The sequence below is a fragment of the Enhydra lutris genome, unplaced genomic scaffold, assembly GCF_002288905.1.
Source record: "Enhydra lutris kenyoni isolate GAN:26980312 unplaced genomic scaffold, ASM228890v2 scaffoldscaffold6, whole genome shotgun sequence".
Lineage (NCBI taxonomy): Eukaryota > Metazoa > Chordata > Mammalia > Carnivora > Mustelidae > Enhydra > Enhydra lutris.
Genome location: NW_019154090.1, coordinates 44,599,599 through 44,617,748, shown reverse-complemented (window position 1 = coordinate 44,617,748; position 18,150 = coordinate 44,599,599). Strand labels below are relative to the sequence as shown.

General features: G+C 41.2%; 1 protein-coding gene across 1 annotated transcript in view; it reads right to left on the bottom strand.

Annotated features, from left to right (window-relative positions):
* LOC111141643 (cilia and flagella associated protein 61) overlaps nt 1-18,150 on the bottom strand; it is a 280,919-nt gene that overhangs the window by 155,487 nt on the left and 107,282 nt on the right. The window contains exons 13-16 of the mRNA XM_022494366.1: nt 16,608-16,734; nt 12,645-12,722; nt 7,334-7,540; nt 4,121-4,255 (exon numbers count right to left, since the gene is read on the bottom strand). Of these exons, the coding sequence (XP_022350074.1) occupies nt 4,121-4,255; nt 7,334-7,540; nt 12,645-12,722; nt 16,608-16,734 (547 nt within the window). The remainder of the gene's footprint in view (nt 1-4,120; nt 4,256-7,333; nt 7,541-12,644; nt 12,723-16,607; nt 16,735-18,150) is intronic.

Sequence of the window (18,150 nt, the reverse complement as noted above, 5' to 3'; positions counted from 1 at the left end):
ACAGGCATCGATTGCCCTGAAAATGAGATTCCTGCATCATCTGAAAGATAATAGCTTGGTTTGGTCCCAAAAATTTGGGGGGGAAGAAAAGAAAGAGAGATGAGTTCACACTGTAATTCTATGGATCCCATAAACCAAGATGAAGGGCAAAAGACACCAAAATGGATGATGGGGAGCATGTATGAGACTGAAGTAAGCATAGGAGCTGTTTCAGCTCAAAGCAGATTTTCTGGTATTTCATATCATAAATAAGACTCATTTGAAATGAAACAGTGTGTCAGAACAAACGCATTCCCGACCAAGTGATGGTGGAGACCCGGTGTGGATCCTCCCCCTGAGTTTGGCTCTCAACACCGGGGCCAGTGTGGCCCTCTCCCATCCCTGGTTCGACTAGCCACAACAGTCCCCACATTAACACGGGCACCAGTCTGTGAACTTCCAGAGGGCAGGGGTCACAGTTATCTCTGAATGCCTATGTGGGAGCAGGAAAGGAAAGAAAATAGAACTATCCCAAAGTCAGTGTGGCTCAAACTGCTCCAAAGTCTTTCATTAATATGGCCATTCAATTAATTCAGCCACATTTTGAGTATTTCCCTGACCATGGTTTTCATGCATGTGGACCATGCACTGATTCATTACCAAAAAAAAAAAAAAAAAAAAATCGGTCCCAGTAAGTCTCACAATGTGAGGCCAAGATGGACAATTCAAGCTGAGAAATGAGTCTTCCAAGCCTGGCCCATGTGGTTATGGTCTTGGTCAGAAAAAAAGCCTTCTCTCTTATCCGTGGATCTACACTGGTTGACTGTGGAGATATTATGATGAATCCTTGAGACCTGCCTCTGTAATATGTGATGAAAATCATTTATGTGTTTTCCAGGTCCTTTCTTAAGACCCGATATGGGGCAGGCAGTCAATTAATACGATAATAGGGAAGGTATTATGGCAGAGACACCTATCATCCAAACCAGGCAGAAACCACCAGGGCCTTTGGGTGGGTGGGGACATATTTCCCTGCCAACAGTGATGAATTTCAATCACTGCTTGCTTGTGCCAGATTCAAATTGGCAACCCACCGAGATGAAACACTCTCTATCCCATTACTCATGCCTGGAGTGATCTGTTCCCTTGAAGACTGGCTTCCTACGTGAAAGCAAGGGAATGGATGGTCACTCTGAGATGGTTTAAGTAGGATAAAAGGTATGAAAGGCAAGTGCCCAGCCAGGGAAATGTGCGGACATAGTGAAGGAGCCATATAACCTCCATCTGCTAGGGGGTATAGCAAACTTGAAGGGAAAATAAAAGGAGTTCATTTAGTAATGACAGTCACTCAAGTTCACTAAGTTCAATGGCTGCAACACTATTGCTTTTCTAAGAAAACAAAGCTCTTAGGACTCTATAGAAATTCGTCCTAGAAAATTTCTATTTGGCTCACCCTTGTCTCAGGTAATTGGCCTAAAGCATGAAATCCAACTAAAATGTTGAAAAGAAAAAAAATTTAAATAATATAATTTAGCATTTTTACTTTTGAGTATCCAGTCCTGTCCCATGTGGATTATGGTCTTGATAATCACTCGATAAAACTTTTAAGATTTCTGAAATATTTACTAAATCATGTTTGCTAAATCTAATTCTTTACTAGAACCTTCTCAAGGAGAAGTACAATAAGTAGCAGCAGAAGTGTTTCTACAAAAGTCAAAATTCACGGATACAATAGAAACACGGCACAACATGGCAGGTACCAAGCACCAGCCCCACCCGTCTGGTAAGTGGTTGTCTCCCTGGACCAGTGATTTAAACATTCCTTCTCTGCTGTCCCTTGAAATGAGCTAGGGCTCTACAGGGCACACACAGCACACTGAGATTACCACAGAAAAGTTTATGAAATGTAAGTAATGATTTTAACTCATACCAACCTGGGAAGTCATGATAAGATTGTTTTGAATGAAACAAAATGTTTTTTTTCTGGCTTTATCCCCCCCTGGAGCTCCAGGCTCTGGAGATTCCTGGGGGCAGAGGTGGGGAGAAGCTCCTGGTATTCACAAAAGCATTGTTCTTGGTAACCAGGTGACAGCTTTGCATTCCCCCCTTTCCTTGGAAGAACTGAAGGCAATGGAGTCCCGTGAGGGCTTCTCCTGGCCCAATAATATGGTCTGTCCATCCTTGAAGGATTCTCAGCAGTGAGTGCAAAAGGGCAGCAACTGTCCTCCTTACCTTGATCTGACACAGAAGCTGCATCCTTGGGAAGGGAGGCACCTTCTCCTGGGGTCACCATGACTCTAGGGAAGCTGTTTCAGGGCGTGATAGAAGAAGCCACCCTCTATGACCCCAAGGCACTCTCTTTGTGCTAAACCTGTGGGTCTTGGCTTTCATTCCAAAGGAGTCCAATCCGAAAACAGCCCATCTGGTGGCCGTCCCACAGGTCCTCCAGATGGGCTTGGCCACTCTTACCTTCAGCGTGGACAGACCATAAGTTGCAGTGCTCTGGGCCCTGCTACTTAGAACCTACCCATGATCCTGGATGAAATATATGTATCTGAGAATTGCTTCAAAATGATAAGGAGGAAGGAGAAGTGGGTGGGGGTGTAGATGATTCAAAATTGGACAAAAATTGCAAGAATTGGACATTTTTGAAGCTCAGTGCCAAGTATCTGGGTGTTTCAGTGCTACTCAACATGGGGTCTGAGACAGGTGCCCATCGGCAAACTGTCATTGGTCTTTGAAGATGTAAGCACAGAGATGGAGAGAAGCATTCAGCAACTTTTATAACAATTGGGCAGAGTAATTGTGTTTGTTTGATCTAATAATAAAATAATTGGACTTGAGATTTGTCTTTCTTTGTTGTTAAACTCATTCTTAAGGAATTCACCTTTTACAAAGCTATCGGTCTATGTTGGATTGTACCTTTAAAAAAAAAAAAAGAGGATAAGGTCCCTCAGCACAGACAGGATGAGAAGCCCTGCTTTATCTGGTCCTTTCTACTTCGGTATATGCTTGACCTTTTCCATAATAAAGAGTTAAGGAGGGAAAGAACTGCTATTGATTTTCAGTCACTCCTCAAATATAAATTTAGAACTTATCAGAAAAGAGATATAAATTTATTGTCCATTTTACAAATGTAAGGATGATTGCAGGATTTAAGCAGCCGTGGTTACGGTAAGCAGGTGCCACTCAGCCGGGTCTTGATGGAGCCCCTCCCCCGCTCCACCCAGTGCACCTGTTTGCAGACTGGGAGCTGGGGGCAGCAGAATGACATATTTCCTGCAGTGCTGGGGTTGCCCAAGCTCTTCATTTGAGCACGGTATCGAGCGACTCCTTGGCTAATCTTTTGGAGAGTTTAAACCTTCCACTTTCCTCTTTCCTCTCTCACAACAGACAAACGTCAGCACACTGAGGGAATTTGTTTTTTCAACTTATTTAAATGGAAGTGTCTACAAATACTACAAGCCCACATATGCACATCAACTTGACAAGATCGTGTTTTTTTTTTTTTTTTCCCAGCTAATTCATTGAACACGGCCATGTGTACACACACATGTGCATTTTCAGTGAAAGTGCAATCTAGGTTCTATTTGGGTTTCTTCTGTTCTGGTAATAAACGCATCCCGGGGTTGTTCATTTTAAGGCTAAGCCCCGTGCCACCCCAGGGCAGCTCAGAGAGTCCGGTTAATCATCCTGGCTCCCCACAGAGGGGTTAAAGCAAACCCAGCTTAGGACCCGGCTCTGCTGTCTCTGTCAGCTTTGTCAGACTTGTGAATGCCCACTTCTGCCTTGCAAACAAAACATCAGTGGAAAGGGGGAACCTGCGTTTGAGGAAGGAGAAAGAAAACAGAAATACGACGGGAGTTTGACTCCCGCCCACCTGGGCAGAGACATAAAGCGTCCCCGTGGGGTCTGTCATCCAGGGATCAGGCCACTCCTGTTTCAGGTTTCTGTGAAATAACCACCTGAGGGAAAGGGCTGCAGGGGAGCCTGGGCAGGGCGCCCCTGTAAGGGCACGAGCTCCAGGCTCCCTGTAATTAAGAAGCAGCCTGCTCCCGAGAAGACGGCACTGCTACCCCATCTGCCACGCCCGCGCGACTTGGCTCGGCGCCTCCCTGCCTGCTGCCGCCCGGCTACCCACCGGATCCTTGGAGACCGCCTTTGATGGAGCGTTGATGCCAAGCTTTTCCAGAGGATAGACAATCTGTCGTCGTGGCCGCACGGGAACCAAGTAATGAAGGGCGGATGTCAGGGAGTGGGCAGAGGAGTTCTGGAACTGAAAGACAGCAATCTCTGTTTTAGGGGAGAGAATGTGAGGGCAGTGCTGCACAGATGCCTGCGTGCGGCTTTACAAATACAAAAGTCTGAACCCGGCCAAATCGGAGAGGGGAAAAAATCAGCAAATAAACAAACAGACTCTTCGAGCGGAGGAATGAATTGTAGATAATGCCTGACACTAATGAAGATAATTACGAGAGTAATTACATTACTATCTCTGTGGGAATGACAGATAAACAAGTGGTTTGGTTTATGGGATTTTTCAGTACAAGTATTTTCCCCAGGAGGATATTCTTCTCCATAGTGATCATGAATCAGCTTGATTTGACCCCATTAAGCTCTGTTATCTGCGTCCTGTTAACCTTTGCGTGTTTGGCACGAGCTGCTTTAAGAAGGCACATAGATAAACATGTCATCTGAGGGAGGCTGAGCGCAGCCGTGGAGATCCTCCTGTTCGTGAAAGGCAGTTACTCCAAATGGATCTTTGTTGACAAAAAGAAGGGTTTTAAAACAAAAAGGTGAAACTGGAAAGTGGGGTCGGGGTTAGGGAAATTGGATCATATTATTTTGACTTATATTAGTGCTAAATTATGAGCCGGATTTATGCTTACTGTAACAGACTATGATAAATCATGTTTTAGGAGAATGTGTTAAATATTCATTTTACCCCATTTTTAAAACTTGGCAGAGAAAACTGAACATGGTGATTTTTATTCCTTTCACATTTATGAAATCCGGGGGGTTCTGGTGAAACTAACTCAGGGTATTTCAATCACTTAAACCTCAGGAGTTAAACTGTGACACCAAAATCTCTACTGACATGTTTATGGAATTTAAACTGGAAAACAAAGCAAGTAAAACTCAACTAAAACTAGGTGTAGTTTAATAAATAAGATGGTTTACGTATGACTTAGCTGCTGTTCGATAGCTCCCCCACCCCCAGGCATTTCTGAGAGCTTCAGAAAGGGATTTCTAAAATCCTTCACTATTGAACTTCATACCCTGACCTTGCACACTGAAAAACAGAAGCCAGGAATTCCTAGCCAGAGTTTTGTTTTTATTCCTGGAGGATCTCCTAGCAGGAAGGTGTGGGTAAAACCATCTTCATAATGAGAGCCCAATGTTCACTTTTACTATAGTCAAGGGATTTATAGCAGAACTTGTCAATTCTTACCTAAATTACCTGGTATTGCTTCTTACCCTTGTTTAAACGTGTATGTGTAAATCAGCTGGAAGTGCAGAGAGGAAAAATCTGTCTCCAAATGTGTTTCTATATCCTATGTGAAATAGTGCATAACATGTTCCAAATTCTCTACACAATTGAGGTAAATATGTGAACGTTCAGCGAAATGTCAAAGATACTATTTTTTATTATGGATGCAAAAGGACTTTCTGGACCAACTGGGCACATGCAGGCAACGTCATGAATAAAACGTTAAGAATTTAATATCACATCCTGAAGGTCACCGCATTGGCAACTTGCCAAATGCAAAGTAAAAAGAAAATGTGCGGGACCAGGATTTTCCAGCAGAACCGTTCCTTTCCATCTCCTTAAGTTCAAATTTAGGATATTCGCATGTCTATAACATTGCATTTTGACAGGGAAAAAATCATCATTAGAGCATATTCTACCTCTTGCTGAAAATCTTTTCCACGTTTTTTCTTCTTCCCCATTTCCTCTGTACTTCCCCAGAAGGCTTTTGTTAAATAAGATACATTGGCAAAATTACTGGCTTGGGGAATGCACCGATAGCCTTTAGACTGTTTTTAAGTTTGATGAATCAGATTATTTTAAAAATCTGCTTAGCTCATTTGTGGTAACAAAGAAGAGACATGACAACATCCTGGATTCTGGGCAGAGCATAAGAAAGATTTTGGTCATGAATGGGATATGATGGGACAACTTCTCACTGGCCTACTGATTGCATCTCATCCCCTTTCAAGTCTACATGGAGCTGAGTGATGGAGGGATGGACTTGCCAGAAGCAATACCTTGAGAAGCCAGCTTGAAGAGACCCTTGCCTGTGGAACAACCAGGACACTGTGTGTGCGTGTGTGTGTGCATGTGTGTGTGTAGACACACTGATGTGGGCATGCACACGTGTGTGACTCTTCTCGGCACTCGGACTGGGATGCAACTTTGAACAAGACAGACAAACAGGGGCACCTGGGGGCCTCAGTCAGCTAAGCATCTGCCTTCAGCTCAGGTCATGATCCCAGAGTTCTGGGATTGAGCCCCATGTCCGGCTCCCTGGTCAGTGGGTAACCTGCTTCTCTCTCTCTTCTTCTGCTGCTCCCCCTGCTTTGCTTTCTCTCAAATAAATATAAAATCTTAAAAAAAAAAAAAAGACAGACAATCACTTCTGCTTTCGTGATAAAAGATAATTTAGCTAGTGAAAAGTGCTCTGAAGACTAAACAGGATAAGTGAAAGCAAGACTGAGGCACATGAAGAGCTTGCTATCTGTGCATGTTTCGATACACTGTAGATGGCTTTTAGTGCAAAAGGATTAGTTTACGTAAGTGAAACAGTGTTGGGCAGAGTTATACAGGTATTTGCTACATAAAGATTACATTACCTTCATACATCTCCGCTTTTTATCCATCCCTCTTATGGCAGTTGTTACAGGGTTTATTTGGAATGCTGAGAGCACATCGATCTTACAGGATTGAACTGATTTGTTCTATGAGTTCAAACAAGAGTGTTCTTTGCTTGAAGAACCCGATAGGATAATTTTGGCATTTCACTAAAGCCCCATCAGAAATTATTTGACCTCCATGCCCCTTAGAGCAATTTTGCACTTTTCAGTCTCTGTTTTGTCACTAGGGAAAAGCCAACAAATTGTTCTACTAATTATAATGGTTATAAGAGACATTTATATGTCTCTGAAATTCAGTCTGCTGGACTTTTCACTATAGTGTAATAAATAAAAGGGCCAATGTGGCCATTTGAAATTCAGAGGCATGTTATAATCCGAATCCATCCAGCGAGGCAGGAATGAAGTATGGCACATGACATAGATGACGTCACGAAGGTTGATGTGCTGGAAAAGTGAATGAATGATGACGTTCTTTTACCTTGCCTTCCCTGGCCTGCGGGTAAACAGGGTAGTAGAGACAGGACTTAAAGCCTAAACGGAGGATCTCCTTCAGGAAAAACTTGGTGTAGTGCCGAAAGACAGGGTTCAGGGCAAAGTGGTACAAGTGCCCATGTTCTTCGCGCTGGTGGTGACTGAAGTAGATGAAATCTTCAATGTTGTAATGGGATCGTATGTACTCTACATCCTAAAACAGAGGAGGGGAAAGGACATCTAAGGATGTTTTAAACAAATGGCGTGCATTTTGTCACAAAAACCTTGTAAAAATTACCTGAGGTACTATAGTTAGAAACGTGCTTTTGTCTCCTCTGATTTACTACCTCATTTCACTGTTTAGTTTTTGAAAATGGAAAATTACGTTTCCTGAAAATTCTGATGGCTTATCTCTGAGGGGTGACAACACAGCTTTGGAATTGGTTCCTTGCAGTCACGGCTGCTAAAAACCCAGAGAGCCTCGAGTCTCTGCTAGTGGCCAGGTGACAGGATGGCAGCTCGTCACCACTGCTGGAGAAGGGGAGCACCAGCTGGTCAATGTGACCGACTGAACACGTACAAAACTCAGCAGCAGGACAAACACCGCCACTGGTGTTCTCTGGACTCACTACCATCCTCTCTTCACCCATTAATGTGGAAACGTGCCATCCCACAGGTCGCATACTTTGGCACGTGGGTTGGGTTGGTCTATAATAAAACCACAAGCCTAGACCTTGTCTGTAGGCATTCCTTAAACTTTTTATGTCTCTCAAGTATTCTATTTTTAGACTGTGGAAGGTAATTTAAGGTAATTTAAAGGACTGGTGTTTACTTATACAAGAAAATACCAGGCATTCTGCTTGGCTTCTGTGGTTTTAGTTCTGACCATCACTCCTGGTCCCCCACACTGTGGGCAGAGAAGCAGGGGCTCGTCTTCTCTGTGGGCAAAGAAGCAGGGGCTCTGCTAACTGTGCACAGCTTCTCTTCCCCGTAGTGCACACGGTGGGGTGGGGGCGCTGTCCAGAGTGAGTGTGACTTTCTCTCATGACAAGAGCAGTAAACACTCCTGGTGTGCAGGCAAATATCAAAGTACACACATATTGGAAAGCACTTATATGTCTTCTTGTTTTCTATAGCAGAATTGTCCTAAAAGCACACTTTCAAAAAGAGGAATTGGAGTAGGAACCTGATTTGCTCTGTGATCAGCAAAGCTGGCATTAGAAAGTTCAGGAAACCAAGTCTGTATTCAATCCCATCGAGGTCCTTTGTCTTTACAGCCTCTGCCACAAAACACAGAGGAAAGGGAGCTCGGGGCAGTTCTGGCAAGGACTGACCTTTCCATCTGCACTGACCCTATAATTGTCTTAATACCCTAAGACTTCTTTAATTACCAAGAAGGCATCCCTCATTATAAGAGAAAACGAGTAATAAATGTAGGGCTGAGAAATCATTGAAAAACAAGAAGTGAAGAGCCTACAGAGGTTACTAGCTCAAAACAGCATGGGCCATTTTCTTCCCATCCCAAATCCCTTAAAATAACAACAAAAAATTATTTTTAAAGTATGAAGGTGGTGTGATGGAGGACACAAAAGTAGTCTACGGGATGCCTGCGCGGCTCATAGGTTAGGTGTCTGCCTTTGGCTTAGGTCATGATCTCAGGATCCTGGGATCAAGCCCCAAGTCAGGTTCCCTGCTCAGAGGGGAGCCTGATTATCCCACTCCTCCCGCTCATTCTCTCTCTCTCTCTCTCTCTCTCACATGTGTGCACACACGCGTGCACGCTCTCACTTTCTGTCAAATAAATAAAAATCTTAAAAAAAAGAAAAAAGCGAAGGAGTCTTATCTTGGAAGGAAATGTATCAAAGTTCTCTAACACTAGCTTACACCCTCTTAACCTGCCTACCACCTGCCAGAATCATCTACATTGAAAACTATAAGAGGAAGCCAGACAACTGATGCCCCTTCCCAATTAGAGACTGGGATGGGCAGCCCTCCCATCCCAGATGCAATGGTGAAGCACATCTGTCATGGATACTCATGCCAGCAGCCATACTGATACTATAATCTTCCATTCATGACTTTTGGGGAAAACTGACAAATGCAAAAGATCAGAAGAGAGAAACTACAACTTCCTCTAAGGGAACAGAAGAGAGTTTTTTTAGAAAAAAATTCTATTCAGTGTCCTCAGAGATACAAAGAAGGATACTGCATATAACATTAACAAACAAGCTGCTACAAAAAGGAATAAGAAACGAACAAGGGAGAGACTTGGAAGTTAAATATATGAACCTTAAAATGAAAATTCAGATAGAGGGGCACCTGGGTTGCTCAGTCCAACTCTTAGTTTCGGCTCAGATCATGATCTTATGGTTGTGAGATAAACCCTTTGTCAGGCTCTGTGCCCAGCATGGAGCCTTTCTGAGATTCTTTCCCCCCTTCTTCTCCTCCATAATGCTTGTGCACTCTCTCTCTCTCTCTCTCTGTCTCTCTCAATAAAATCTTTTAAAACGAAAATTCTGACAGAAGGCCTGCATAACAGAATGGACATGGCTGAAGAATGAATTAGGGATCCAGAAGACAAAATCAAGGAAGTCCCCTAGAATAAAATGAAGGAAGTCCCCTAGAATAAAGAGTAAGAAGTACAAGAGATAAAGAAGTGAGAAGAAAGTTAAGAAACAGTGAAGGACAATTCCAAAGGTCCAACATCCATCTTAAAAGGAATTTAAGAAGAGAATGAAGAATCTAAACGGGAAAAAACTACGACATCATAGAAGAAAGATATTCTCAAGACTCAGAGTTACTAAAGTTACTAAAGTTACTCTTTAGTAAATCTCAGAATTTTGGAGATAGAAAAGAAACTAATTATCAAGACAGAAATCAAACAAACAAAATTTATTTATATCAGATTACATTTTATCAGTGACACTGGAAGACCATGACAGTAAAAACTTCAACAATCTGTTGAGAAGAAGTTGGAATAAGAATTCTATATACAGCCTAATGAGTACTCAAGGGTGAGGACAAAATGAAAACTTCTTGAATATGTATGTATGTATCTACCAATATTTCTAAAAGAATTACTCAAAGATGTACCAAGTCAAAAAGAGAAACAAATCCAAGAACAAGGATGGTGTAGGATACATTAATGGAATAAAGCCATATGGTCATCTGAATAAATGTCAAAAGCACATCTGATAAAATTCAACACTCATTCAGAATAAAAACTTTTAGCAAACTAGAAAAAGAGGAGAACTTCTTTAACTTGATAAAGGATATATGCCAGAAACCTGCAGCAAATATTACATACTAAATGGAGGAAAATATAGACTCATTCCCATTAAAATCAAGAACACCTCAATAGTACTCATTACAAACACTACTACTCAATGGTATTCTAAATATACAATAAAACTCGAAAAAGGAATAAAATGTAAATATTTTTAGAAGGAGGTGTGGCAGATTCTATTTTCCAAAGATGGCTACAAGAATAATTTGTACCCCGCGTGCTCTTTGGTAGACAGACCTTGCCACACCCACATCAAGAAGTGGAGTCCATTTCTCTAACCCTGGAATCTGAGCATGCTCTGTAACTGCTCTGACCAATAGAATATGGTAGAAATGATGCTGTACCAGAAAAGAGAATCAACTGAAAACTCTCAGAACTAGTAAGAGACTTCCAAAAGGTGGCTGGATATAAGATCACAACACAAAAATTAGTATTTTTCTCACATACCAAAATAAACATTCAGAAAGTACAATGGAAAAAAAAAGTATTTAATCACAATACTTAGAAAAATATAAAACAAAAATAAATCATAATGTCCAGGACTATGTCAATCAGGGTCTCAGCATGAAACAGATGGTATGTTCAAATTAGGATAACTGGAGGTGGGTTTAACAAAAAGACTCTTTACAAGGTAGGGCAAGGCATCAGTAAGGATAGTGTAGCAGAAACTTCAAGCTATCACCACCCTAGGTGGGTGACATGGGACGTACTACTTACTAAAGTCCAAACTGAGAGGGTCCTGGAAAAAAGGCCACATTGGAAAGGTTAAGGAACTCAATAAAGACACAGCCAGCTAAAGGCATCCCAACCACACTCTCCTCCCTTCCTCTCCTCAGGGTTGGCCATTGGCCAAACCCAATTAGAGGATGATGGGTGAAGGCGCCCATGATGTTGCCCACCAGCTCAGGCTCCCTGGGACAGAACAGAGCAGAGAGTAAACCTATGGGGGCAAACAAAATACCTGGCACAAGAAACCTGTATGCTAAAAGCCACAAAACTTTACTGAAGAACCCAAAAGAATTCAACACACCACCACCACCATCAGTATTTTAATTGTTGACCTAAGTTGTTCTATAAAAACCACCAAGGTGCAAATAAGTTCATAGTAAGTGTTATAAGGCTTATCTGGAAGAGGAAATAACTAATTAGGCAAGAAAATTTATATGAAAAAAAAAAGACGAGTGAGAAAAGACTCCCCTACCAGATATCAAAGTACATGATAATACAACCGATATCAACAACAACAACAAAAAATCCATGGAACAGAATAGAACAGAGGGTTTAAAAATAGACACAAGCACATGGAAATTTCATCATGTAAAGGTGGTATTTTAAATCAGTAGGAAAAGAATGAACTATTCAGCAATAAATATTTAGGAAGAACTGGCTGTGCATTAGGAAAAAAATAAAATCACATGCCCCATTGACAACATACACACACACACACACAAAATGCATGCAATTAAGCGCAAGGAAGACTGTAGAAAAGGATTGATGCCTAATTATTTTTTTAAAAAATTTTATTTATTTGACAGAGAGAAACACAGCAAGAGAGGGAACACAAGCAGGGGGAATGGGAGAAGGAGGAGCAGGTTTCCTGCGGAGCAGGGAGCCTGTTGCGGGGCTTGAACCCAGGACCCCAGGATCATGATCTCAGCTGAAGGCAGACGTTTAAGGACTGAGCCACCCAGGAGCCCCTGATGCCTAATTATTAATAGTAGTAATCCTTTGGGGAGAGCCGTTAAGACTTTTTTGGGGGGAGGTCCTGATGGAAGGTTAAGTGAATTCTTAAAATGTGAACATTTTCATGTATTCTCTGTCATATTTTAGACTGAAAAAGAAATGGGATATTGAAAGTCAACCAAGTGGGTTGCAAGCAGATGACAATTTATATCCTTCCAAAAAAATTATAGCCTTCAAAAAAAAGACATTTTGCATATTAAATATGCAAAAATGAAAAAGAGGCATTGTGTGCTAATTCATGATATAAAAAGGCATAATCCAGGACATCAATGTCTATTTCACAGTTTACCATTTCGTCTCTGATCACTGCAATGCCAACTATTTGTTCTGCAACTTCAGCTACAAATGCCTTCATTGGTGTTCCATCCTGAAAAGATAAGCATGGATTTTAAGGCCCTTAAAAATATAACTGTCAAAGCTTCTGTAAGCAGTCAGAAGTGAGCCTTAAGCATGGTCACCTAACGGCAATGACATTCAGAGCCAACATCCACCAGTACTTACCTCTGGACTGTGCACTAAGTTGAATGTCTTCCCTGTGTTCACTGAAGCCAACTCCTACAAGGTAAATATTATCACTACCTCTATTTCACTTTTACAAGAAAATAAGGATCAGGAGGCTGAGGAACATGCCAAGATTTCCAGCTCCTAAGGGATGACTCTGTGATTTAAACCACAGTCCCTTTGACTTGGAATCCATTTTCTTTAGCTCTACATCAGTGGTTCTTAAAAATTGTGTTCTCAGGACGCCTAGTCCCTGAGACTCTGAAGAGCATGGGGTATGTGTGTAATAGCTATCTATCAGTAGTTTCTGTATTAGAAATTAAAACTGAGAAAATTTTTAATTTGTTTATTCATTTTTGTTTAATTTACTAATTAAAACAAAATTTAAAATTTGACAAAAATATTTAGAGAGAAGAGTAGCATTGTTTTATATTTTTGCAAATCTCTTTAATGTCTGGCTTAATGGAAGACAGCTGGATGCTCGTATCTGCTTCTGTATTCAATCTGTTGCAATATGTTATTTTGGTTGAAATATATGAAAAAAAAATCTGTCTTCACAAAGATACAGAGTTGGGAAACAGAGAAGTATTTAAGTTATCTTTTCAGATAATTATGGATCGTCTTCTCTGATGCTCCACCAAAACTCAACAAGTGGTACTGTTTGAAGATGAGCTGCAATGTGGAATCTGAAACCTTATCGATAAATTGGTATACATTGTTACATTATAACCCATCTGTCTATCCTGTTGTTTGAATGAATCTTTTACCTATTTGTGATTTCATAACATCATGTTATATCTGGAAAATATTGGTTCACCAAACCTACATAGATTTCCCAAATGCGACCTATGACAAAATATCAAAGTACCACATTTGGTAATATCACTACCAGCCTCATTAGAACAATTTTTAAGTTTTTGGAAGCTGTCAAGCTCATGATGAGAGATACTGATTTTCCAAAATTCTGATTTTTTACCGAAAGCTTGGATTTTATCAGAGGGAACAAATGCTGTCAGTGGTTTCCTTGGAGTGACAGCCTCACTTCATTCATTTTTAAGAAAATGTCTGCCAACTTTCTAAGACTGAATAACCGTATTTTGTCTGCCAGCTCTTCTTTCAAGTAAAAATGGTGTTCTATGAGAACAGTGGCTGGTTCAACATGAAGATCAAGCAATTGCAGAAATGACTTTTTGGGAACAACCAACAACTTCAGTCTACAGCAGAAGAGCTTTATGTACATTTCTCATTTTGCTACAACAGAATACTGAAAATACACGTGTCTAAGGATTGAAGTTTAATAAAGTTAATAATTTTTACTGCTTCGAGTGAAACTGGCTTTTCCTTTTGTTTTTTTAAATTGAAATTTATATGGAGAAAGCTGTAGACTCATAAGCAATTGTAAGAAATAATACAAAGACATTCTTCATACACATTGCCCAGTATCCCGTCACAGTAATGTTCTGCAAAACTTTAGTATGATAGGACAAGCAGGGAATGCATACTGATGTGATTGTGTGTATGTGAGTCAAGTTCTACCTAATTTTATGCCCTGTAGAGGTTCATGTATCTATCACCACAGTCAAGAGACTGAATGGTTCTAACACAAAGATCCCTTGGGGTTGCCCTACAATAACCACATCCATCTACTCCCTGCCCTCCTCTCATCCTTAAAGCCTGGCAACAATCTCTTCCCCATTTCTAAAATTGTGTTATTTCAAAAATGTGAAGTAGGCAGGATTACACAGTATTTAACCTTTAGGGTTTAGCTTTCCCTCCGCCCCCTCAAATCAGCACAATTCTCTGTAGATACATCCAAGTTGATACACGCATCAACAATTCATTACTTTGTACTGTTAACTGTTACTCCATGGCATGGATGTGTCACAGTTTACCCATGCACCTGTTGAAGGACATCTGGCCAATTTCTGACTGCTTATGAACATTCATGTATGAGTCTTCATTTGTCTGGGATAAATGCCCTGAAGTGCAATTACTAGGTCATATGATTGTTGCATTGAGGTTTTTGAAGAAATAGCCAAAACGTCTTCCAGAGCAATGATATCATTTTATATTCCTACTGGCAACATACAGATTATCCTATTTCCCTGCATTCTCCCTCCTAGCATATAGTGTTGCCACTCTTTGTATTTTAGCCAGTCTGTTGATGTGCAATGCTATCTTTACTAGGCTCTCTTTCCCTCTTGTTGCCATGAGTGAATGGCGATAAAGAAACCAATGAAATCTGGTGCCCACTGCCTTGATTCACACTAAGGCTCTCAAGATTCTGTCCACATCGTGTTTGCACCATCAGTGTGAATATCAATACGGTGGAAAAGGAAAATAGTTTCTTACTCTTATGATGGAAATGGGTTTTACTTCACAGACACCCCTGAAAATTTATGTCTCAAAGACCCTTTTGACTCCTTAAACCACACTTTGTGAACCAGGGTGATATGTCATAGTACACTGGCAGGTCAAGAGGAAAGGAGCAAAAAAATGAAAAACACTATAAGATCAAGACAAACCAAAACAAAAAAGCATGTGCTGGAGAGAAGTTTTATTTTAATTTGATGCCTTGATAAATAGCAACTATTTCACTGGGTTTAGGTATTTGGTGTCTCCCTCTTGATGACTTTAAAATTTAACTAAAGTGCTTATTCAAAAGAGCCACTAACTGGAAACTCCCTCAAATGACAGTAGAAAGAAGAAATAAATTCTGGTATCTTCATGCAATGAAATACTTTACAGCACAATATGGGCGAATATCACAAACATAGTGCTGAGCCAAAAAATCTTGATATCAGAAAACATACTATGTGATCATTTTTAATAAAGTTCAAAACCAGGCATAACCAATTTATGATCTTGGAAGTCAAGGTGGTATTAACCTGAGGAGAAAGTAACTGAATGGGAGCATGAAGGGGATTTCAGTAGGCTGCGGTTAGAAACAGGTGCTCATTAATTTCACGGTATATTCAAATTGTGAAATATATCAAGCTGTTTATTGGTTATAGTTCAATAAAACTTTTTTTTCAAAATAAAATTTATCAAAAAAGTAACCAAGCATTTCTCTAACTACATGCACTGTTCCATGTATGGTTAAGTTAACTGTCATGGTCCTTAAGAAAGCGGTATTAACATTAGGACCACTATGAGATTGTCCTTTGCCAGGGTAAAGGTATAGTATAGTTACTATCCTAGAAAGAGAACGTAACACTTGTCATACAGGTGTTTGACAGCCCATCCATTACCTGAGAATGTAGGCAGCTGAACAAAGAAGTCTAGCCAGAATCATCACCCAGTAAGGTCAAATGGGGTCCCACTGTCCTAAGTCTGATATCCAGGGCTGCTAGGTGAGCACCAGACACCCACAGATTCTTGAGCTACCATTCCCTAACCTCAGTCAGATCTGCCTATTCTAAGCCCTGAGATCTATCCTGTTTCAGGATACTTGTCCGGACCAAGTCCAGATTTTCCATGCCTGTGATAAGGGTTTAGAATATCTGATTAGCACCCCACCTTGGGGCCACCAGTGAAAAGAACACCCTCACATCCTTAAACCCCAGTCTTCTCAGCTCTTCTTTTCTTGTTCCCATCTTCCAACTTCACCTCTGCCCACTTCCCACGACCATAAAATTCTCCAACTATCCCCAACTGAGATTGAAGGAAACTTCAAGGTTGAACCTATGTGGGTCATAATGGTCCATATTACAAGGAAAAGGAAGGCAACCTGGTCATAGTAGGTACTTACATGGTCTCTGCGAGCCTCGTTGTATTGCTTTAAATCCTCCAATATACTCTTATTCAGCATGAGCGTGCTAACAAGATTTTCAACACCGGGAGTATCCAACAAAGTGGCTAATCTTATTTTAATAGACCTGGAGGAGGAGAGATATGTTTTTTAGGTTCGAGTATTAAAATATGTATTCATATTTCATGAATATGAATATTCATTCATATTGAATGAAGACAAAATTATAAAATATCACATATACATAAAATAATATCTAGTATATATGTCTATATATCCTTAGGGTTTGATTAAGTATAGAAGTAACTCATTTTATTTTAGAAAATCTGTAAAACACATGCAAAATAGTATAGAGAATATGGTAAAAATCATTGATATTTTCATTAACCAGAGACAATACAAAGTTATATTCTAAATGCATTTAATTTGAAATGTGCAAAAAGATGGGGTATCTAAGATGGAGACATAGAAAGATCCTGAACTCCTCTCCTCCCACAGACACACCAAATGTAGAGCTACATATGGAATAATTTCTTCTGAAAAAGACCTCAAAATGAGCTGAATGCCTCCTTCACAACAAGCAATAGGGGCCACATCAAAATGGTAGGACAGGCAGAGACGCAGTCTTACCAAAATCCTCACCCTGGAACAGTGACCAACGATTGGGAGAGATCTCACAAATATAGAGCTTCTCCTTGAGGAGTGAGGGGTTAGTGCCCCACCTCAGATACCCCAATTCTCAGGACCTGTTCCAAAGAGATGAGCCCCCAAATCTCCTGTCTTTGAAAACCACTGGGGCTTATACCCATAGAGACCTGAAGGGCTGAAGGGACCTAAAGATATTGCTCTGGAAGGGGTCACATGTAGACTCACTCACCCTGGGGCCCAGTGTAAAAGCAGCAGTTTCAAAACTACCTACATCACATGTGAAGGAGATTCGTTTGCTAATCTTAAAGCATTTCCTGGAGGGGAAAGGAGCCTGTTGGAACTCCTTCCAGAGACAAAGGCCTGAGAGGTGTCATTTTTGTGCTCCCTATTTCCTTTGCTAGTACCAGGAGGCGCACGCAGTCCCTGCACTCTTCCACTGCCCCACTAAAACCAGCAGGCACATGCGGCCCTGTGCTCCCCTGCTGCGCACTAAAGCCAGCAGGCACACCCCAGCCCTGCACTTTCCTGCTGCCTTGCTAAAACTCTCAGGCCTGTGCAGATGACATGGGATGCTCTCCTTGATCACGTGGCTCTGGTAGCCAGGGAGGCTTCTGTTCTTGGGTCCCATGGGACTGTAACAATCATGGAGCTGGTTCTTGGCAGGCTACCACCCCCAAGGGCACGGCACAGACAGTGACCTGAAACACACCCCATTCTTTCTGGGAAAAGGCCTATGTACTTGTCCTGGAGCTCCAGCCTGAGGGGCAGGCCTCAGACTCACCACACATCTAGCAGCTATGGAGTATTCTCAGAGAAAGTAGGCCAAGGGATGCCAGCTTTGTGCTCTCCCTCAGCCTTGTTATAGCTTGCCCATAACTCCCAGAAAAGAGCTTAC